This window comes from Anticarsia gemmatalis, chromosome 12, assembly GCF_050436995.1.
Source record: "Anticarsia gemmatalis isolate Benzon Research Colony breed Stoneville strain chromosome 12, ilAntGemm2 primary, whole genome shotgun sequence".
NCBI classification, from domain to species: Eukaryota; Metazoa; Arthropoda; class Insecta; order Lepidoptera; family Erebidae; genus Anticarsia; species Anticarsia gemmatalis.
The window spans coordinates 4,446,167-4,469,927 of record NC_134756.1 but is presented as its reverse complement, the minus strand read 5'-3'; the positions used below and the strand labels follow the sequence as shown (position 1 = coordinate 4,469,927).

The 23,761-nt window shown below is 36.7% G+C and overlaps 1 protein-coding gene across 1 annotated transcript in view; it reads left to right on the top strand.

Annotated features, from left to right (window-relative positions):
• The window catches only part of Cph (BCL11 transcription factor chronophage), a 35,040-nt gene extending 14,516 nt beyond the window's left edge, over window positions 1-20,524 (top strand). Inside the window, exons 2-5 of the mRNA XM_076120685.1 lie at window positions 3,871-4,047; window positions 4,426-4,629; window positions 5,423-5,605; window positions 16,913-20,524. Coding sequence (XP_075976800.1) covers window positions 3,871-4,047; window positions 4,426-4,629; window positions 5,423-5,605; window positions 16,913-18,912 — 2,564 coding nt within the window. The 3' untranslated portion in view covers window positions 18,913-20,524. The remainder of the gene's footprint in view (window positions 1-3,870; window positions 4,048-4,425; window positions 4,630-5,422; window positions 5,606-16,912) is intronic.
• The last annotated feature ends 3,237 nt before the right edge of the window (window positions 20,525-23,761 follow it).

The window sequence follows — 23,761 nt, the reverse complement described above, 5'->3', positions numbered from 1 at the left end:
GCCGACACAGGGTATTTTCAATAGGCTTTTGTGCTGTATGTCCATTTCCGACAACTCAGCCTTTGAATAAAGTAGCTGTCAAAGAGGCCGATGTCAAAATTCTTTGGCATTCATAAGTTGGCAAAGAAAACAGAAAACGTAAAAAGAAAATGAAAAGTTTTTGACAATCCACGCTTTCCTGTGAGGGTTAAGCACGGCTAAAACACCGCAATAAAATTATCGAATTACATACAAGTTTAGCACAAATCATAAACTAAATAACTTTTGATAAGTTTAAACGTAACGTTTTAGTACCGTATTATTACTGACGCTAAGCATCACTACTTCAAAAATAATATTCAATATTAGAACGATTGCCACACCCAAACGTCCCAAAACCAAAATCATAATAACATTACAACAATAAACACCCCCGCAACATTTGATATCCATTCTTATTATTTTTATTTTCGATTTATTGTCGTGAAAAACGCACGATTTCTATACACAATTGATAGGGTCCACGATCCCCTGCCAATTAATATTGGACACGGTGGTCAGAGCTATGTCAAAGTTAGACATATTTTTTGTCCCAAAACATCACACATGCACGAATAGGAACCAACGTCACACCAATCATAAATAAACCAAAATTTTAAAAGTACATTCAAAGTTTCGGAGTGCCGTTAGAGGCGTTTCACAAATTAACACAGTGGTACAATTCGCGGCGGTTGGGACAAAATGTAATTAATAATTAATGCAACGAACGGCCAAGTAGGAACTTTGGTAACACAGAAGTTACTTCTGGCTGCGCGGCGTGACCTTTTCTGTGAAAAAACAAATGTCGAGATATAACTGGCATGTTACGCCGTGTGTAGTAACGAGCTAATTTAAACTTTTCGGTCTCTCAGTCCTTTCGGAGGGTGGCTCCCTTCTCGTCACCTGAGGCGACTGTCCTTGGTTAGACGCCACTTTTCAATAAAACAGAAATAAAATGCACGCGCCTCTCATATTGGTTTTGGTATTTGAATAATTGATTTCACTCTTGCCTTGTTTTTTAATTGAGGATACTGTGATTGGTTTGAATTGTACGAGTTTTTGTATCGCCATTGAGTTACTGAATGAAACTATTGCAATAATAGTTTTCCTTGTATTATCGGATTGATAATAATGAAACTACAATGAATGACACATACAAACCTTCTCTATTATATAATACACAAATAATTAATAATACATTAAAACTGTGTAATCCCTCGATTTCAAACCCAATCCAAATCGTTACAAACTGGAGCGCCACCCTCACAAAGATAGTCATAAATCACTTAAACGTGTGAATCAAATATTTACGTGGGTGTAAAATTTTTGTCCACACAGCGCATGTGTGGTGAACGGTGACCACTGTCCAGTCGCGTGCGGTGGGTGTGGCTAAACGTTATGTCCGAATGTGACTCCGTTGACCCACTGTGTAGATAAGTTCCACCGTAAATTGATAGGGTTTTGATTGTATAGGTAAACTTGTGTTATGTGTGTATTAGGTATTTATGTGGGAGGTTTATACAGGATGTTGTATGGTTTATGTTTATCGTGTGATGATGTTATCGCGTTAATTACTTGGTTGTTTTGTACAAATATTTTGCATATGTAATAATGAAGTGTGTTTTCATCTCTTTTATACTTTTATTAGTAAATCAAAGTATTCATGTTTTAGATGTATCATACATGGCCTTTAATGCAAGAGTCGTACTGTAGAAAAAAAAAGGTGGTATAATGCTTCAGTCTAATGCATTACTTTTTTACAATGATCACGGCCAATTAAACTGTCGCACGTGTCAAAAACTAAAATGTTTAAACAGGCACAGGAATCAAAGCCACCTTCCTTCCTCGCTTCCTGAGGAAGTGCCTCCATTTGCCACGAGCCACCTTTAAAAAATTAACACTACACGAAACATTTACATAATATAACCCCCTAAACAAACTAGGTACGGTATACAAACAAAGCGCGTCGAATCTCTAAGTTTTTTTACGTTATATTAATTTAGTACTCGGGTTACAATGCAATACAACCCCTATAGACATTATACAGTACAAAGAAATTGAAGGAGAAATAATAATAACAAGAGGCACGGAATGTAAGGGCGTGTACACAGTACTTATGTGAAATTAGCTCGCGAACAGCTTTGATGTGCCGACCGAGCGACCAATTGTGCGGGTCTTGTGAAAGCGCCTTTATAATATAAGGCGTTAGCGTCTTACTCGCTCTATTTATGTAGAAATGTCAATTAATACAAAGAGTTAATTACGTATGTGCTTGCGTTTTTGGGGTAAGCAGCCCTTCTTATGAGCGGCATTTGTAATGTAAATATGGCTACCACAATTAAATGACTTCACTCTAACCATGATTTTAATTCTTAAAAAAGTAGTATTTCTGGATTTGCTACAGTACAATAAAATATTTAAAAGATCATAAGTTAAAAGGTCCATGCTATAATATGAACCTATGAAGTCTTTTTTTACGTCAATTTATTCAGTTTTCTAAATAAACAATATATGTTTAATTAAATGGAAATGGCGTCATGTGTTTGTATAATATGTTGATGATTATTTTATTTATATATCCGCTATAATGACATTGAAAAAACTTGAACTGATACCTTGATCCGGCTAACATAAGATATTGTACGCAACCTTTTACATTTCCGCAACTACAACTTAACATTTTGTCGTAGCATATCTCACGATTTAAATTGAACATTAACCTTAAAATATTATAAAAGTCATTCATATAAAGTAGGTACGGAAGATATTAAAAAAAGTCAGGTCGGATTGAGAACTTCCTCCTTTTTTTGAAGTCGGTTAAAAAGTAGATATTTATAAATGACCAAGATTTCAAAACCTTTGGATTTCTTTACATAGTGATTGAGCCCTAGTATCAATAGTCTTTCTTCGTTATGCCTCTTTGCAAGGTAAAATAATTAATACACAATCCAAAAAGTATCCAAAATATGATTTAACATCTGTCAACAAAAAAAATCGATTAACTTTCTTGTTGCAACAAAGAAGGAACCCTCTTAGACGGACCGCAAGACGGTTATTACGGCCCTTTGTAGCAAGATAAGCGGTCAACCCTACAACTGACACCTCAAACACCGTGACTGTTACAACCAATAATTAAGTGTTATTTAACACTTATGATTGAAAGAAAGTGTCATTGCCATATGTTGCACGAATGTTGTGAAACATCTCATAATAAGCGGTATTCATACTCTTTTTAAATCGTGTCACGTTTAACTTTTGAAGGGTTGAGTTAAATGTTTTTTTTACATCTGTTTGCTACTTTTAAGATAATTCGCAACAATTAAAAATAATGCGAAACTTTTGATAGATCAAATATTTTTTCATACATCAGTATTGGTGAAAATTCTAAATAATCGCGAACATACAGAAATGAAAATATTGTGAGGAGGCAATATAGTCATGCTTTTAATGCAAATTTAAAACTGTCCAGTGGGAAAACCGACCGCCAATAGCGAATTATTTATTTAGCCAATAACATTAAACTGATATGATCGCCATTAATCACAGATCATTATTTATCAAATAAGCCAATCAAATCAGATTAGTTGGACTAAAATAGCCTCAACAATACATTAGTCATACTGACAAAACAATTATAATCTACTACTACTGCAAATATTGTCCACTTAGACCAAGTCATTCATAATCAACTATTTTATTATGTCACTTACACTATCGAAATCTCCACCAGGTTCCGTGTTTTGATTCTTAATTTCTAAATAACTACGCTCTCCAAAATCAAAATAATCGTCTTTCCCCATTTCTTCTTCAGCAAACTCTACCTATATTTTTAACCGTTCTTTCTTTCACCAGCGGATGCGGACAGCGCGGCAGAAGGCGGCGGCTCACCAACACCTGGAGTGCCGGCCGATACCCTGACATGCGGCGCTTGTCGCAGGGCCTTCGCCCTCGCTGACATCGTCCGCTTCATCCAGCACAAGGTCTCCTCGTGTGACAAGGACCTCACGTCCTACCACTGTTACAGTGCTGGTAAGTAAAAGACAGTGACGTGGAGGGGAAAACAGACGTTAGTTAGAAATACGGAACACTTGAAAGCTGTACAAAACTTTAATTAACCAACTTGTTCTATTATAATTTTGCTGCAAGTTTTAAAAAAAGCCGACAGCATATTCAATGTGTTCTATTGAAGAGTTACATAAACCTTAATCGTCTGCTTTACCTATACCCACGTAACGTGATAGTGAATAATTTCGAAAAATATAGATAATTTTTAATACAAGCACTTACAAACAGATAATGATTCATTCATGACGGCAGTATTACATGAATAGACTCTATTTTACAATCTTATCGCGTTTGAAAATAACATAATACGTATCTTATATCTCACGTATATTTTTATCACAGGTCCAAACTCCGATCAAGAAGATGGCTCAAGGCCTGGCCAAGTGTCAAGCGGGAGTAGCAGCGCAAGGAGGCCGTCACTCCTTACGGCGAGAAGGCCTCCTAGCAGCAGGGTACATACCCCTCCCCTTGCCAGTCCCTCCATTGCACCTCCAGACCTACTGGAAGATGGAGGAGCCTCAAGCACTCCTAAGCGACTACTAGACGGTACGAATAAATATGCTAACAATATTCTATCTCTTTTAAACCAATAAATTTTTGGCTTTCGCCGTTGACCTAAAATAAGTGAGATAGACATCAATTTTTACAAAGACAGGCAAGCGAAGTAATCTTATCAAGCCATTTATTTTGATGGAATATCGACGGTAGCGGTGGTCAAAGAATTATTAGTTATAGCAACAGATTTATATAATATAGTTTCAAATATTCCTCGAAACAAAATCGTCTTACAACTTCAATATTTTATTATCCACTTCATTAAAAACTCTACAAAAGTTTCGTGTACTGTGTAGATTCGTAAGCCTAGATATTACAACGACTAAGCGATGACTCCGGACAATAACAGTAACGCGAGCGATGCGAAATTTAACTTGTGGCTTGCTAGCAATAGGTTTCATTTGAACAAAGAACCGGACAGTTTATTTAGGCTGGATTTAAAGTTCAGGATAACGGGAAATATCTCTTTCTTCGTTTCGCTGTTTTAACGTTACAGCTAATAGTTTAAGATCATTAATCTATAGAATGTAAATAAATATAAATAAAGTAGCTGACTCGCGCAACTTCGCTTGCGTCACGTAAGAGAGAATGGGTCAAAATTATCCCCGTTTGTGTAATTTTTTTCACTGGGAATCTGCTCCTATTGGTTGTAGCGAAATGGGCTAACTAACACTTAAATAATTTTTCAAATCGGACCAGTAGTTCCTGAGATTAGCGTGTTCAAACAAACAAACAAACTCTTCAGCTTTATAATATTAGTAAAGATTTGCGGTTTTCTCCATAGGTGATACGGAAACTTCGACACCTAAAAGGCGGGCGTCTACGTCCCCTATGCCGTCGAGTTCTCCTGATGTGGACATCAAGCCTAAGATCAAGCAAGAGCATATGGACACCTCAGGGTCTCCCGAGGACGTAAAGAAGTCCAGGACCGAAGTTGCTGATGCTGAATCTAATACTATGCATAGTGGTAAGTGTCTTTTTTCACAAATGCATTTTGTAGTCCGTCTTTCTGCTCAAATGTAATTATAATGTTTTGTAGTGTCTTTGCCGGGCCTAGGGTGTTAATTATATAATTTTTATCGTGTAAAAACCACAGGGTTCTGGTAAAATAGGGGTCTAACCGCAATTAGATGTCATTTGCGACGCAATTTAATGATCGTGTCAGACAAAAACATTCATCGGTTTCTCTTTAGAAATAGTCTACTATATTATTTCATATCAGTAATATGCGTTTTTCTATATTCATTATCATAGAACAAGATAAGGTTGCCTAGGTATAACATTTACTCATCACTTGGTAACGAAATAACAAATTCTAACACACATTGTTCAGTCGTTCACCGAATACATGTCTTTGCAGTGACCAGTTTTCCTAAGAAACTTACTCTTTATGAGTCAACGAACCAAACATTTCATAACCCAAATCGGAAAGGACACGTGTTTGACAAATTTCAGCTTTTTTTGTATCTACGTCACGAGCATGACGGTCAGATGTTTATTATATTAATGATTCGGCTTCAAAGGATTCTTTGGAGACAGTTTTATCTTTACGTGTTTGTCACGCAAGATGTTGCACAATGACAATGTTGGACAATCATGGTATTTGTGCCGCGTCATCGCTACGCCATACATTTCGGATTGGGATAATAATCCTGACGGTAGTAACAGGATGCTTCGTTTTTGTACTCAAATATATCACACATCATTTTTGGTTAAATGTATCTTCAGAAAAAAATATCGATAGAAACTAATATCTAACATTTTATTATCATATCAACAACCAGTCAGTTCAACACCTCTTTTATCTAAAATTCTATTCTAAATATAATACACTATAAAAATAAGCCCTTCCCCATCTTAAAATAACGGTTAATCTAAAAAATCACTTCACTAATCCTTAAACCGTTTCAATAAAACGTAGAATAAATAAAAGCGGAGGTTGCTTCGAACATCTGTATAAGCGAGCAATCTTGTGAGGGTGGTTCGAGAAATAATCTATCCGAGACTAACCCTTTGTGAGGCCAGATGTGCTGTCATTTGACACTTTTGTATTAAACCCGTTGCACAACAAAGCCTTACTTAAAACCCGAAAATTGTGCACCGTTCAAAATTTTCGACCCGCATTCTGTCAACTGCTTTACGAAATCGTGCAACTTACAAAGGAGGAAAAAGTTGACGCAAACTACAATTACTGTTTTGTAACTACTTATCGCAAAAATTGAAAAACAGAAGCGAAATTATTGCATTGCTTTTTATTGATGACTTGCCAATATTTAATACGAATTCATTCAAATCATTGATAGCCTCGTAAACTAAACGGCTTACATCTATCTCTACCTCCTATCAACTATTTTCGTACGAAAATTGTCCTTATATAGCAACAATCAGCAATCGACAACTAATCTTGTTGATAACCAAGACGAAAACATTCTAGTGTGTTATTTAAGGCGATGATAAAAATATCATCCGATTGCCAGATATAGGTGCAGATAACATCGTTAGACAATACATACGTCATTCTTATATCTGGACATTGAATGTGACGTTATTAGTTCTCTGTATACAGACCGGTATTGCGCTGCCGATGTGTCAATAACAGGTTTTGCTTCAGCACCAGTTGTTTCGGATTATTGCGTTTATCCTAAACGTTCATATTAACCCCTTCTAACTGAGCTGTCAAACCAACCATTTTCAATATACTATGAGGGCACCCATCACAATGAAATATAGCTATCTATTATATTGATAAGCAGAAACAAAAGAGCCAACTCATAAATCCACTCGACTTTTAAAACCGCATTCATAACGGAAGGTTATTGTCAAAACAAGGACATAATTCTAATGGTGACAGTAAGTCGCGACCTCGTGCCAACTTAAAAAGGGATCTTAATTTTAATTGTATTATTCCGTACATATTAATTAACCCCATCGCAATACAGACAGATAAAGGGGATGATTTAGGAGAAAAAAATTATTTGCATGAGCACACGATTGACGCACGCGTATTGTTGTCATCTGGCTTTTGTGATGACCCTTACGTTAACCGTATGCGCAACAATACTTAAACAGCTCATGTTTTATAAACCATTCATTCAATATTCATCCTTCACCCATTGTACCTTGAGTTCAATGTCGCTGTACATCTAGCGGTATTTATATCTCTCTATGCTGCGATGACTACGATATTATAATTGTCAAAGATGCTACCGAGGTCCCATTGTTAGAAACGGTCTTTTATAATTTTTTCAAAGATAAAAAATGTTTGGCGTGTTCCTGACACGTGGTACACGCTCATGCGTTCGCCGTGACCTATGGAACTCCTTTAAGCGTGACACAATGCTCGTGGATATTTTTAGTTTTTGTATAACCGGGAAGGTGGCTAAGTGGCGGGTTTGGAATAAGTGGGTTTTAATTTTAGACATGACGTCTGCGACTTTGTTAAATGTGAGGGGAAGTTTGTCTCGTGCCTATCGCGTGTCCTTTCAGCGCGTAGGTTTGTGAATGTATTCAGAGCAGTTCTTGAACACAAAGTACGTACAAGGTTCTTCAAGAACTTTTATCTATATCGTTCAGGTGTCGTTTGACAAAGAAACTGCGTCGAGTCATGGAATCTGTGTCCACAAAGCGTCGCCACAGTCATTACCATCACAAAACACTGGTGAACCGATGGCCGTCACTTGTTTGTATCAAAACAAATATTGTATCAAGTGTGGATCGGGTCCAGTGTTTGGACTCTTTTGTTTGGTTTACAATTTAATGAAGGATTGTCGGTGTGAGGATACGTTTTCCGTATTCCGTGTCGCGGCTGCATTACAAAAATTTTATTTTGCTCTTATTTTTATTACAGTAAAGTAGGTCATTACTTCCCCTAAAAACCGGTTATCTGGTAATCCGCATGTTTTGACATGAGCTATTATTATTAACTCTTTTTATCTCGCTCACCAGCTTGTTCAGAGCTCACCGGTGCGCGTCGTGAACAATGATATCTATATCGATTTCTCCAGGACCCCCAGATAAAAATTATCCTTTTAAACTCGACATGCACGGTCTGGCGCACCTCAAAACGGTCAGTCGGTACGGCGCGGACCAAACAACTGCGGGCTTTTTACTTGCCCACTCGCGCGAAATAAACGTCAACAATGAGGTTCAAACGGACAGCCGGCTCTGCTCTATCTGTGGCCTAATTATGCATTCATAGACGGTACTTCTGATAAATGATCGCCCCCGCAAATGATTCCTCGATTAACTCCCGTCCGAGATATTTCCATATCAAGACATGTTTTCTTAAGGGTCGACCACAAAAGGGCCATCTCGGCGCCCAATCTTTAATCCTATCTTGGGGACCTTTGCGGGCGAATTTAAATTTCTTTAGAAATATCGTCCTTATTATGTACGTGCGGGTTTCTATTCCTTGCGACGTTCGTGGGCGAGATAACGTAAGTTAAGTCCGAGAGGAGATTGTTGTGAAAAAACTACCGCTAACTTTGACGAGATCCCATCTGCTGGCTTGTGTCCATTGAAATTTGATCTCTACGCCGAATGTGTAGATTTGCATTTTGTTCGTGGCTTTTTGGATTAGTAGAACCTTATTTTGTATATGAGGTGATAAGTCTTTATGAGGGGTCAACCTTTTCTATAGTGAACCTCACCCTTTTAGTGAAAAGAGTCCGTTGATAGCTGATTTAGGAATGGTGATAATGCATTCACTGTGTGTAAATATATCATAGATTTATTTTATGATAGATTGCCTCTCGACCGTTTTTGGTTTACTTTTGATAGATTCGTACATTTAGATATGTGTGTTGTTTATTTTATAATGTAATGTTGTATGTGGCAGGTGCAGTTTGCAATTGAATAGCTGTCATAGTTGCTTTGTGGTTGTTGTGAGGGGTTGCCAGTGACCGTTGGAGGAATTCGTTAATTAAAATTTGTGTTTCGATTGATCAAAGCTGTACCTACATATCTAGGGTCTGATATGGTTAATTAGTTGAGCTATGTCGCGCGGTAGCAGTAAAGCGTCATCATGTGGCGCATACGTAGCAATACGATGTAGGTACCAATTATTATTATTATTATAGTGTTTACTCCACATACAATAGTAGACACTTTTCTAAGACGTTCTATTTCGTAATTTTCTAATCTAATCAGTCAAACAATTGGTTTTTAACTTTGTCCCAACCAGATAGTCTCCAAAATCAAGACATCTCAAGCAATCCTATAGTAACATTAACGTAAACAGTCAACATTGTATAATTTATTCCAATACACGGCACTTAAACGCATCGGTGCGCTGAAATCAATTTTAAACCGCGTCCACTTAGAAGTCCCCTCTAGCATTTTATTGTTTTTCCAACATTTTTTTGTAATATGTGGTAATGGTCGGCGCACATGTGTCGACAAGTTATTATGAGTTTAAAATAGCCCCACACAACGTGTTGGGGACGAAATTTTGTCACATTTTGTGTCTTGATTTTTGAGTTTACGTGATGTTAGATGGAAACGGGGTGTTATGGTTCTGATATTGAATGAAATGAAGTTATTTCAAGTGAATCTTTTAGATTGTTGACGGATTATATTATTCAGGTTAAATATTGGGATATTAGGACAGTCTAAGTTACAATTATTTCACATGCTGACTAGCTAGTTCCAAAAAGGTAGAGTTGATAAAAATAAATCTCATGGAACTTGGAACGCAGATCAGCTTGCTATTCAAATTTTACTCTTTAAGATAATAAGACAGAACATAGATATACTCTTTAAATTACTTTTACAGCCGTCGATTACCTATTTTTCTATAAAACCATTACAAAAATGATGAAATAAAAAGAATATTCGCTTACAAAATTCCGACGATTATATCGTAAAGTTAGCTCTACTTACATAAAGGCGTAACTGTTTGGGCGCGAACCAACAATTTGTGGAGTAACGCGATAGTTTACATTGTTTACAAAAATCAGCGTTTTAGCGGCGTGGCGGCGGCGGGCGCGGCGATACGCGTCATGCTGACAGCTATATGTACTATCTTTATGTACTAATTAGGCATTTATTGTAGACATCATATTGTACTTGATAATTTCGATAAAACAAACAAACATCGCGCCACGTTGATAATGAATAATTATGCAACCAATCCTGTAAGAAATGTCATTAATTCTATACTGTTTAAACAAATAATAAAAAAAAACAAGAGCTGTGTATCTGAAAAGAAACAAAAACTAATTCTTGAGTTGAAAATTTGAAAAACACAAATGAATTTTCAGTTTTTCATACGAATATTAATAGTCGTGGTAATGAGTGGAGGTCGGGGTCACTTTTTGTATCCAACATCCTTTTGTTATTTGCAAAACACTTGTGTAGCTGTCGCCGGTCAAATCGGTCAATTCGAATATGTTTAAACAATAAGTCACAAATTATTTTTTCAGTTGCGTCCTTCTGAATTGTGACCCAGACATCATTGAGTTGCGTCACAGTTTTAATTACCTATACGAATTGAGTATTATTTTACAAAACAAACAATTAAAATATTACCAGTATCCACGCTAACATTATAAGTGTAAAAGTGTTTGTCGGTTTGTCCTTCACTTGATACAAAACATCTGGATCTATTTGATAAAAAAATTGCAAAGTGAGCGTATAATATATTCCGGAAAATTACAGGCTATACTATAATAAATATTGAGCAATAATACGCTTATGTATCTTCTTATAATCTTGTAAATATCATCCCACACTTCGATAAAATCGTAAAAAATAAATCAATAATCGTCTTGGCGGGGGCACTCCCGCACCCGTGATTTGGTCAATTACATAATCAGATACGTGACTTCTTAAGCATATTATTTGCTTACAAATAAGATACTCCCAAAAATAGATAATAATTTAAATCCTTTGAACAACGAAGTAAATAATCGGTAAAGCAACCGATCAATTGATATATCTTATCAATAATGACGATGAAAATATTCGATCTTTGTTTCTTACTTATCTCAGACAGATAATATAGATACAAACATTGAGCCTTTTTCCGCTTATTATCTTTAAATAACCTTTTTCCTGTAACGTATCTTTAGTATAAAATATATTGATAACTAGCTTCTACTACGAATACGTCCGCTTTTGAAAATTATCTATGTAATGAGTTAATCTAGGGTTTAAGCTATCTGTGTGTCAAGTTTCATCAAAATTAGTTCAGTAGTTTTGACATGATGAAGTCACGAACATCGATTCACTGCCTCTGTGGCGCAGTGGTTTAGGTCGCCACGCCGATACCACTGCAACGGGAGGTCGTGGGTTCGATTCCCACACGGGACAATTATTTGTGCGATCCACAAATAATTGTTTCGGGTCTGGTTGTGCTTTGTGTCCGTTGTTTGTATGTTTGTAAAAGTCCCCGCGACACAAGAGCAATTCTTAGTGCGGGAGTTGTCTTTAAAAAAAAAAAGAAAAAAAGAAAAAAGAAAAAACTTTCGCATTTAAATAGTAGTATAGTTTATTTTAAAAAGGGACGAGAATAATATTTGTTAACTGTGACTAAATTAAAAGCAAAACATTTATTGTACTTGGCCAGTAGCAGTTTTGGCCAAGAAATGTTCCGTTTTAGAAATTTTATTTTTCTTCGCAAACAACAACATGTCTTCCAGTTATGGGTCACAATTTGCACCATTCGGGGTTATAACTTCGCACTAGCGTAAGGATTAGGTTTCATTGATAGCGGATAGAGATTAAACAAAAAATATAAACAAGTAAAATCGAGAAATAAATAAGTGTTCAAATCTCTTGTGAATATTATACGTACATATTTCAATTTATAAATAAATAAACATAAATCAAAGACAACAAAGACAAATTCAAATACCGCAAAAAACTCAGAAGTTAAAGTTTATCTCACAGAATTATTTTTTCCGTAATTCCTATATACATTTTTGAATATCACCTGAATATTTATTTCGAACTACCGAATATAAACTTCATAAGCATCTTATACATAATTCGAACATTGAATTTTAAATTTTATGGCCATATTATTTATTTCGAAAAAAAAAGATTATAATTCGAACTACCGGTGTAAGGCCTCATTACCCGCTGATCGCTAGCAGTATGGACTATTCCAGTAGGGGACTAGGGGGGGTTAGAGGTGCGCGGGCGGAAGGGGAAGGCGGTCATTCAGCGCAGCGGCGCGACGGACATCCGCCGCATAACAAGTCGATGGCGAGTCTCACTGGTACGCCGTTCTTATTTCAGATTTCGCATAGATTCAAAATATAGAACGCATTTTTTTAATAAACATTTTTTTTTACTGACTTGGTATTTGAGTTTTGAATTTTAGTTTAGATATAGGGTGTTGGATTAATTAAATTATTGGTTGATATTTTCTATTAAAAATATTAAGGTTAAGTTTTTAAAATTAATGAGTAAACTAAAAAAGGATTTTAAATATTAAGTGTTAGTTTTTAGAGATTGTCTCCTCTAAAATATCTTTCATAATCAAGTTTAGAGTCAAACTTGATTATGAAAGATATTTTTCAAAATACTAATATATTTACTTTGAAAGTTGTCATCTGCAATATACCTACACACTCATATAAACTACGAACACAACTCGTATAAGTGAGTAAACAACACTGTAGTGTACAGTCGGGTGGTTGTCTGTAGTTTCTAGTGGTGTCCGCGAGAGGCGCTGGGGTGCGAACAACTGTTGTCGTCGCCGGAAGCAGCGCTGGCGGCTTCCGGTCGAGGAATGTTCTATATGGGCCGACGGAATTTCGCATTTTCACTTCAAGTTTTATTTCGCTTTAAAATTTTCATGAATATCAGCGCGGTTTTATTGTAGAGTGACTATTAAATGTTTTAATTATTATTACTATTATAATAACATAATAATTTTCGAAGTTTACTGGAAATATTATTCCGTGATTTGTATTATACTCGATAGCTAGTATTGATTGCAAATGGCTAACAAACAATTAACTACCTTGACTTAACAGTAACATCCCTACACCTAAAACCATCAACGTTCAATTTAAAAAACAATCACAGCGCAAAAAAAATATTCACAAGAAAAAATCCTTTACAATTTCAATAAACCAAAAACACAACCCAATTCATCAAATACCATAAAAATTACCGAAAAGAAATGCACACATACATAAATTACGATGCCGAGCGGCCACGACAACCGGATACGCTTTCCCGGAGCTAAGCGGTCCCCCCCACGGGGGTGGGGGGTCCACCCTAGGGGCCCCATAGACCCCCGTGTTTAAAAATTTCACTCCCAGTGGCTCCTGGCCCACACAATGCTCGGTAATCAACGATTGCCTTTTGAAATCGAAACGGTCGTTAAACATTTTTTTACGTGTCCGGATAACCTGAGGCTGGCCGGATAATGTCTGATGTGTTGTGTCGTTTTGATAGTTATTGATATCGAGAATAGATTATTATGATTGATATTGTATTAAGTATATTTGTTTTCTCAACCGTTGTGGAGCGTATTTTCAAGCAAAAATGAGAATCTAAATGGTCTTGCTCGAACAGTCATTTTAGTATAAACTATTTTCATTACAGCTTTCTTTAGTAGAGGTACAATAACGTCTAGTTTAGTTTTCGGTGAAAACTTGTATTCTCGTAATATGCCTATCTAAAAGATACACATTATACAATTTTTGTCAAAACATGATATGGGAGGAGAGAATCAATACAGTCTTTAAAAAAATCTTTATTGACTATTTTTGTTACTGCTTTCTTTAAAGTAATAAAGTCTAGTTTAGTTTTCCGTGATAACATGGGAACTAAAGTTACTCCAAAAAGACAATATTTTTTTATTAAACCATGATACATATTGGAAGAATAAACAGTTGTTAAAAAGTATTTAAAGCAGTAACTGAAGTCAGTAGTACATTTATTTGATTTAGACTGTCTTCTAACAATCAATCAATCATTCAAAAACCGTATGACATATCAAATTAAGTCCTACAAAGCCTACATACAGTCACATGTCATAGAATCGCGAACTAGTACCGTTTAAGCCGACCACCCAAATACAAGCCCGACCACAATTAATTATCAACCACACATTGACCACGGATGGTTATCGAGTGCGATTGAAAATTAGAAACGTTTGGTAATCTCTGTAATCCTGTGTCAATCGAATTGGAGCTGTTTTGGTAGTTTTTTTGGCCCTACTTGTATACGTATGGTTAGCAAGACGTTTGACCTGTGTTATTGTAGAATATTTTGAAAGAGATTGTTCTAGTTTGGGAAGTCGTATATTGATAGTATGGTATTCAAAGATAGCTAAAAAGAAAAAATGAGTTATTTGTACCGATTTTTTTTAGCTTTGAAGTATCTACTTTAGTTTTGTGCCCGTGTTATTCATACTTTTTAAACTTTAACGCTGAAATGCGTTTTTGCAGTTTATTACCCCAATTTGTACTTTACGTTTTGGAGTAATTAACACTGCTCGTAGTAGTTTACTACTTTTACTGATCCACATTATTATAGTAAAATAAATAATGAAGTATTCAGTTTTACGGACGGGTTAAAAATAGTAGGAGGTTTATATGTTTATAAATCACGAAAAAGGATTACGATTTCAATTTGTCTGTTGCTATGAGTTCGGTACCGTATGATGACCAAAACTCAACACAATGAACAATGCCCCTTACAAAAAGGTCACAATATTGATATCGCGATAAATTCATATACAGCGTGATGTTAAGACAACTGTATCGTCTTGACAGAGATTTCTTCTCTCTAAAATTTCTTCAATTATTGTAAGCTGCTCTTATTCATTTTAACACTATTTTTTTCTTACGTTGAACTTTACAGTACATTCCCTATAAATATAGGATAGTATGGATTAGAACATAAGTGCCATTGAAACTTACACTTCGGTGAAATTATTATGTTGGATTACGTCTCTAGTGATGAATTTCATGGAAGATAAAATAAGTACTCTGACGAAAGAAAACATAGGTACCTGCTAACAATACCAATAACAATTAAAGTTGAATCGTATTTTAAAATGTTTTTATACACGTTATACTTGTTTGTTTAATTTTAACTTACTAATAAAATAAACGAAGAATATGTACCAATGTATCAAAGTTAGACGATCAATATTGTGAACAGCCTGTACCAACCATCTTTCCGGTCGGTCACAATCTGACCGTTACATTTCAATAATCGTCTTAACAGTGGAGATCGCTTATCGTGCCGCGCCCACCTCTAGTGACGAACATAAATACTACACGATACTCTTTGTACTCAATAGGTATTAACAATATACTAGGTATTAAACTAGCCAGACGTGGTGACGTCATTTGTGTCCTATGTTTTGCCTCGAAGGTTATATGCAAGACTGTATTTATGTTAAGATAATGTCATTAATTTTGTTCAGTTCGTTCTATTGTGCGGATGCAGTCTAACTCGATGAATTAAACTACAAAAACTAAAAGCAATCTTTAAAATTATAGGATAGTACTATATAACGTCTATATTGGAGTATTATATTAAAATACGAACTAAACGAATTAAAGTTTTATAGAAGTCATTCATCATTGATTAAAAATAAACTTAAAAAAATATCGAGTGTCTCACCGAGCGTGCACTTCCCTACGTGATCGCTGAGACGTGATTGTCTCCACAATAAAATGTGTCTCGGGTTAACAATGAGCCATCAAATTACAAGGAGCGACTGGACGCGCCTTGACCACATCACCATCTTCAGAGCGGAACACATAAATTAGGCTACACCACGCTTCATGCGAGACCATGAATCAATTCCATAACACATACACGTATTCCAATCTCTACTCGCCAAGTTCAATATGAGATATGAAATGACACGCGTTGCTAGCACTTTTTTGCCCATATTCAAATGAGGGCAACTAAGCTTCCGTTTAATAAAAAAAGCCTCTATTCATTTTTCCCTTAGCGGGCTAGTGTTACATACATAGATTTCAATATCAACAGTCTTAACCCGCGCGTGCGTACGTGATCCGAACCCGCGTATATTTCATAAGATTTTAGAGGTGCATGAATCACGCGGGACACGGAGGGGCGATCACTCACCGCTGCGCCGCGAACCCTTGGACCTTACACTGTTTAACATGCACACCACGCGCCCACCCTAGGCCCAACACTACGAAATGTGAGAGCTATTACTAGACACTTTGCCCGTGTTAATATTGCTGTAAATCTTCCATCGTGAAGCATTTACATCTCCGTGCCGATCACTTGAATGTGTACTTTAACATGTTTTTCTCGTTGTCCACAGAACCAAGCAACTATGTGTGCTCGACGTGCAAGGCTCGCGTGCACTCGGCGTGGAGGCTGCTCCAACACGTGCAACATGTGCACGGTGTCAAGATCTATGTTGAGGCTCTGCCGCAGCAGCAGCCCAACAAACAAAACCACTCGACGTCCAGCACCTCCTCCTCGAGCTCCGGGTGCTCGTCCACTGGTGCGCCACTCCCACCGCCCACCTTGCGCCATCACCCACTACTGCCACCACCGGACATGCACTCACCGTTCGGTGTTGGTGGTTTATTGAGGATGCCTCTGCCCGGCAGTCTACCGCCGCTGGCTCATCCCTCTGTACCACCGGCGCCGCTCTTTGCGCGCCCCAACCACCATGACCATCGATTTCGAATGGAACAGCTCGTTTCTGAGCAGTTTCGCCACCATGGTCTCAACTTGGCGGCGGCAGCGGCTGCTGTAGCAGCTAACTCTCTGCCACCTCACCAAGCATTCCCTTCCCCGGCGGACAGACCACCTGTAATACCTACGTCGATATCCAGCCGAGACAGGGCCCCACCTGTCTCCCAACCTCTTTCATTGGAACCCCAGCTGGATTTTTACTCGCAGCGCTTGCGGCAACTGGCCGGTACGACCAGTCCAGGGGCGGCCACAGGCAATTCGAGCTCTCCTAGCCCCAGGAAGCATTCTCCTCCGTTCGCTTCCCCGTCGCCCTCCCGAGTCGGCCAGACTCCACCGGCGGGCGCCGGACCCGGAACGGTGGACACGCCTCGTGAAGCGACGAGGCCGCACAGTTCGACATCACCCGAACGGCGCACTGAACCACTGACGGCCGACGCGCCGCCTTCAGAGCGCCCATCGTCGACGCCACCCGTCAAGCGCAATACTGATGAAGCTATTCATTCCTGCGAGTTCTGTGGAAAGAAATTCCGATTTGAAAATAACCTGATTGTACACCGACGTTCCCATACTGGTGAGAAACCTTTTAAATGCACCGAGTGCGACGAGGCTTTCGAGAAAGCGTCGAAATTAAAAAGGCACATGAAGATTCATAGAGCACCTGACGCGAATGCCGAAGATGGTGAGTCAGGGGGTGATACAGGTGAAGATGATTCCGATGATGACTTGGAAGATGAGGAACTAGATGGTGAGGAGGAAGAAGAAAATGAAGATGTCGATGATGTCGAAGAAGCGGAAGATCTAACCGTTTCAAACAGCAGTGCTCCGTCTGCACCTCCGCGTAAACAGACGCCTGCTTTACCAAGCAACCCACCGACTGCATCCGTTGTCGGCGAGTTAATGGACAAGTTCGGATTGTCAAACATTGCTCAGTACAGCGAGGCTTTCAAACAAGCTTTGCAAGAATCTGGAAACTCGCTGAAATGGCAATTAGCCAAGGATAGAGACAACAATAACGGTCCACCTAGTGACAAACCGAATGGCATGCCGCCAACGGCAGCGTTACGTCTAAAAGAGGAATTTGCCAAGATGCCACCACAACCGCATCCTCTATTCAACCCTTTTGAGAATCCTTTCGAAGCTTCTAAACGCATAAAATTGGATATGGATAGAGGCGAAGGATGGTGGCTGCCAACCTTACATGCGCAGCGACCGCCTGACAATATATTCGACGGTCTCAAAAACAGTGGTAATGGGCTATTGCAAAATCCTCTCTTGAAATCCAAAGATGGACGTCGCAACGATACGTGCGAGTTCTGCGGAAAAGTATTCAAGAATTGCTCGAATCTTACCGTACATCGGCGGTCACATACCGGCGAGAAACCTTACAAATGTGAACTGTGCTCATATGCGTGCGCTCAAAGCTCCAAACTCACGCGGCACATGAAGACGCACGGACGACTCGGTAAGGACGTGTACCGTTGCAGGTTCTGTGAGATGCCGTTCTCAGTACCGTCGACGCTAGAGAAGCACATGCGGAAGTGTGTTGTGAATCAAAGTAATGGTGCTCCCTTAGCTCTATCCGATGACTCTAACGCGTGCCGTGACGAGGCTTCGTGACTCTACCCGTGGGGTGGGCTCCGCCTGCCACCGCCCGCGCCGCCCAGCCAGATCTTCTAAGGTCACTCCACTGATCACGTGTTCGGTGCGTTCCGCAACTACACCAGAAAGTTCGGAACAGCGCGCCGCGTGGAGTCGGACCGATCTTTGTTCAATTTCTAGTCTTAAGAATTGAATTGGCGAAATTATTGTTTATACGCACTGCAATATGAGCCCAAAAGTAAGCACCGAAGGGCATTAATTTAGTTACTGTAATGTAAGTGACATATCCTTCTCGTACTGAACAGTGTTGATTACCGTTACTTCGTTGATGTTAGTTGTCTATCATTTTGTTTAGTTCGGAGGCTGTAGGTATGTCAGCGGTTTTATGTTACACTTTCGATCTTGTTTTGACATGTTTTTTTATTTATAGAAAAATGTGGAAACCAATGCCAAAGTTAGCTATGTTGATTTAAATAACTCTATTATTAAGCTGTATAGTGTCAATTAAATTAGAATTCTTTCCAGTATTTTCTAGGATCTTCATAGTTTGATGTAGTATGTGTTTGACGAGTAAGTTGTTTCGTAATTTTAGTATATCGTGTACAATAATAAGCGAAATGTTTCCTATCCTAGATAAACAAACTTGTGTAAATATTTGATGTAAGTTTATTTGTGTAAATCGAGTACCTACCTATTGATGTTCATATTTATAGAGGGTCATTTCAAGGATTATAACAAAATTTGGTGAGAAAACGGTGAGTTTCCTGTAATCGATAATTTATTTAAGCATTGTAGAAAGCGAAATTGGAATCGATTAATGGTAGGTGTTATTCGTATCGCGGTACTTGTATGTTTCTTAGCGATTAAATTATTCAATACAATCACTGTGAGATGGATATACGTTCATGTGCTATTATATTTTGTGGAAGCTAGTTATTTTATTAAGACTGAACAATATTCCAGTTTTGTTTTAATGATTTGTCCTTGAATTTCAATCGTACCTAAATTAGTCCAAGCGTGAAATCTTTCAGTATACGTACTTAATGTAAATTATAATAGAATTTATATTAGATAATTATAAGTAAATTATAATAGAAACATTTTGTCGTCCATATCTGTCTCCTCGATGTGTAGGGCCTCTTCAGACGATGTTTACACGGACAATGTTCTACATAATGTTTAATAATGCCGTCTCAACGGGCCCTTGCAATTTCGCCAACACCCATTTGTGAAATAAAAATATTTTTTCAAGCAATTATTTTATAAATTAAATGTCATAATGGTTGCTTGGTAAAAATATTTTTATGTAATCTCATGACATTACCTTTAAAAGTGTATCAAAATTGTACAGTCAGAACCAATTAATGTTATCAAGATTTCGTTGTGTGGTTGGTAACTTTAGACAATGTTAGATTGTAAAATTTTAAAATTGTGATTATTTTTTCGATTAAATTGTTACATAATCTCATAATAAATGTGTGAAGCAAATGGACAGGACGACGATTGGAGACAAAATAGAGAAAAAACTAAGACAAATTTTATTGTGTAACTACGTGAAAGATGAACTGTTTTTATTATTTTTCATTTTTATTATTTTTATTTCAATAAATATCCACGATTTGTTAATCAATTGTGTTGTTTGATTTTACCTGGTAATTGAATAAATCCGGCTTCATCACCTGTGGACACCTAACTTATTAACTTTTTAAATACTTCTTCTGATAATTTATCCATTGTATAGCTTACCCATAAGAGATGAAACCGGCTTTGAGGTACACAATACAAAAAGTTCAAATAAATGAACTTTAGTATCAACAATTTTAATTCTACGAAGCATTATATTTTGGACAGTTTCAATGATTACGTCTTATTGTAGACTTACAAATACAAATGACATTGATTAGGAATTTGCAATTTGTGTTGCAAATTGGGTTGTGGATGTTCTAAAATGAAATGCAAAAGTTCATGTTTCAACCAAACTCACTATATTTGTTCTTTACAACACTTGGAAATAAAAAGATCTGTTTCCTAGCAAATCATGTGTCGAACAGAGAACGTAACTCTAAAAGAACGTTACTTTTATAATTATTGCTTATGTCACACTGACCTAAGCAATCCAGTACACAAATACAAATACAATGTCTAGATATTGTATAATTAATTTTTGTATTTGAAATTGATAAATTTCAACAATTCGTTCCTTAATTATACAAATATTTGTTTCTAGTGAGAGAACTGAACTCACAACCCCACTACACTTATATACTACAGCTAAATATGTATACTATGATAAAATCAGTGCCTAGATCAACTTGGTAGATCATAAGATGGAGAAAAAACGCAACAATAAATGAATTTATTAAGGAACTATTTTATTTTAATTTTCTCAATATGAAACCTCAACACGACACTATATTTTGCTTATTGATGCTGAAACATGATGAAAAGCTAGGAAGTGAACGTAACAAAGGTTTGTAATAAAAATTGTATTAAAGCTGTTAGTCAATTCAAATCATTGTATCGCGTTTAAATGATAATATCAAGTTTGAGAAAATGTGATGATGATGTGAAAAACAATTTATAGAAAACGTAGAATCTTATATTTAGAAAATTCAAGCACTATACCTAAGGAGATTTCTTCGAAAGAAAACGACTCTATTGGAGACTGCTACCGTTCTGTGAAAGGTGAAATAGTTTGTATATGATACCAATTTATTTATGTTTGGTCATAGAGTTTGAGGTATTCGCAACGAATGGCCATGCATATATTTTTATATGTAACGAATAGAAACAGAATGATAATAAGAGACTCACGATACGTCATCGAATATTATTATTTTACGATAGATCTCTTGCCTTCGGTAGCGTAGGAAGGTCTTTAGGGTAAGAGAGGTATTACTGTTACTGCTAGCCTGCGTCATGCCAGTGCTGGGCAGCGGCCTTAAACTTCTGCCATCTTGATGCAAGATTGCAAATCATCGGGTGTAATGCGCCTATATGCCTGGCTATACCGTGAATATCGTTGCATGGTAAGTATTAACTAAGCAGATAGAGATGTGCGTATACTGAAATTATAAGATTTGAATGATAAGAGGGCAGAATTTTTGCTGGTTATATTTGTGGTGATAACGATTCATTTCGCATTTACTAATAGAAACATAGTTAATTGCGGAGTCGATGCAACATTTGATATATTCGGCAGATGCTTTACCTTTTCGACTTTGAAGACAAAAAGGAGGCACGTTTAGAACTTAATTTCCGTACTTTTCTTTTGTAACGTGAGGTTAATAAGCTAGAATATTCATTTCTTGATCTCCACTATACTAGGCGCGCTAACAGTGTATTTGAAATCAGGCAAGTATATATTCTATATGTATTTCAATCACAAAAATTATAAAGTTGTGATAATAAATAAAGTTAACAAATCACGGCTTTCTCCCATAGGGGCAGGCAGAGGCCAGAGAACACCAATTGGTACGATCCTTAGAAACTTCTCTTGCTTCATTCACATCCACACCTACGTAAAATCACAGATTTTGAATTGATTCCTTTTGTTAAATCATAGCATTGAAAAAGTGGTGATCCTGAATATGAATTCCTTCTTCGTTATATTAAGAGCAAAAGTAAGTAAACATCATGTACCGTAGTATGTCAAATTAGACGAATTAGGCTGAAGCCATAAACTAGTATCAAATATAATTATTTAAACCTTATGAACTGGATTTTATGTTTATTTAACATTAAAATTATACGAGTACTACTACATGGGTACGAGTAATACATATTGTGGGTTTCAAAAACAGGATGCTTACTCTCTGAATCCCAATGAACAAAACAGTCAAACGATGTTTTAAACTTTTTAAGGTTTAATCAAAACGTTTCGTTATTTTAGGACCGAACTACATATTTGAAGATAGGAATTTATTTAGATACACTTTAAAAAATCTACACCAAGGTAAGTTTATAGCAATACCACTTACCAGCTGGTTTCGAAGTGAAATAATAATTATCAATGGTAACAACGACTACGATTTCTCTACGTGTAATTATGACATTTTACCGTAAAGTATAAGTTAACAGTATTTGTACTCGTTTAGGGTTTTTGGGAATGAAAATATAAAATTGACAAGTTCGGAGATACATTAAACAAAATTAAATAGACATTTATTCTAAATCAGAACTCTATTTTAAAGGGTAAAATATAACTTATGTTATAATAAAAGAATAGTCTGTCGAGCTCTAAGATACAATTAATGTGAGTAAATATACCAATCATAATAAAAAAACAATATTTAAAGATAAGCCGAAATCAAAAAATAAATCATTAAAAATATTATAATATTTGCAGAATGTGCTACTCAATCAAAACTTGTTTGGTAAAATGTTTACAAGATTCAGTTTTCAGTATTCGTAAAACAATAATATTCTAGTTCTATATCTTATTTGTTTGTATTAAACAGATAAATCAAATAATGTCGTAAGTATAACGTTAAGTTTGTACTTGTAATCTTTTTCTCTCTCCTTATTTCAAACTTCGTTAAACTTGCGTGAAAGTTACAATAATCTACCAGCGTGCTTCTACCGCCATCTATCGTCGAGTAGCGACAATGTGAGCCGTATTTCTGGCTTGGCATGAAATAAATATTGCACTGTTGTGATTTATTTTGTTGCATGAGTGCAATAGTAAGTTTATATATATTGTTATAATTATTAAACACTCTTATTAAGTATGTAGGAAATGCTAGAAAGTCCGTGGAGTAAAAAGTTAAGGCAAAAATAGTTCAACATTATTACATTCTAGTGTTAGAGAATTTAATTTAAAGTAAATAATTATTTAATTTTATTTTAAAAAGTCGTTTAATATTTT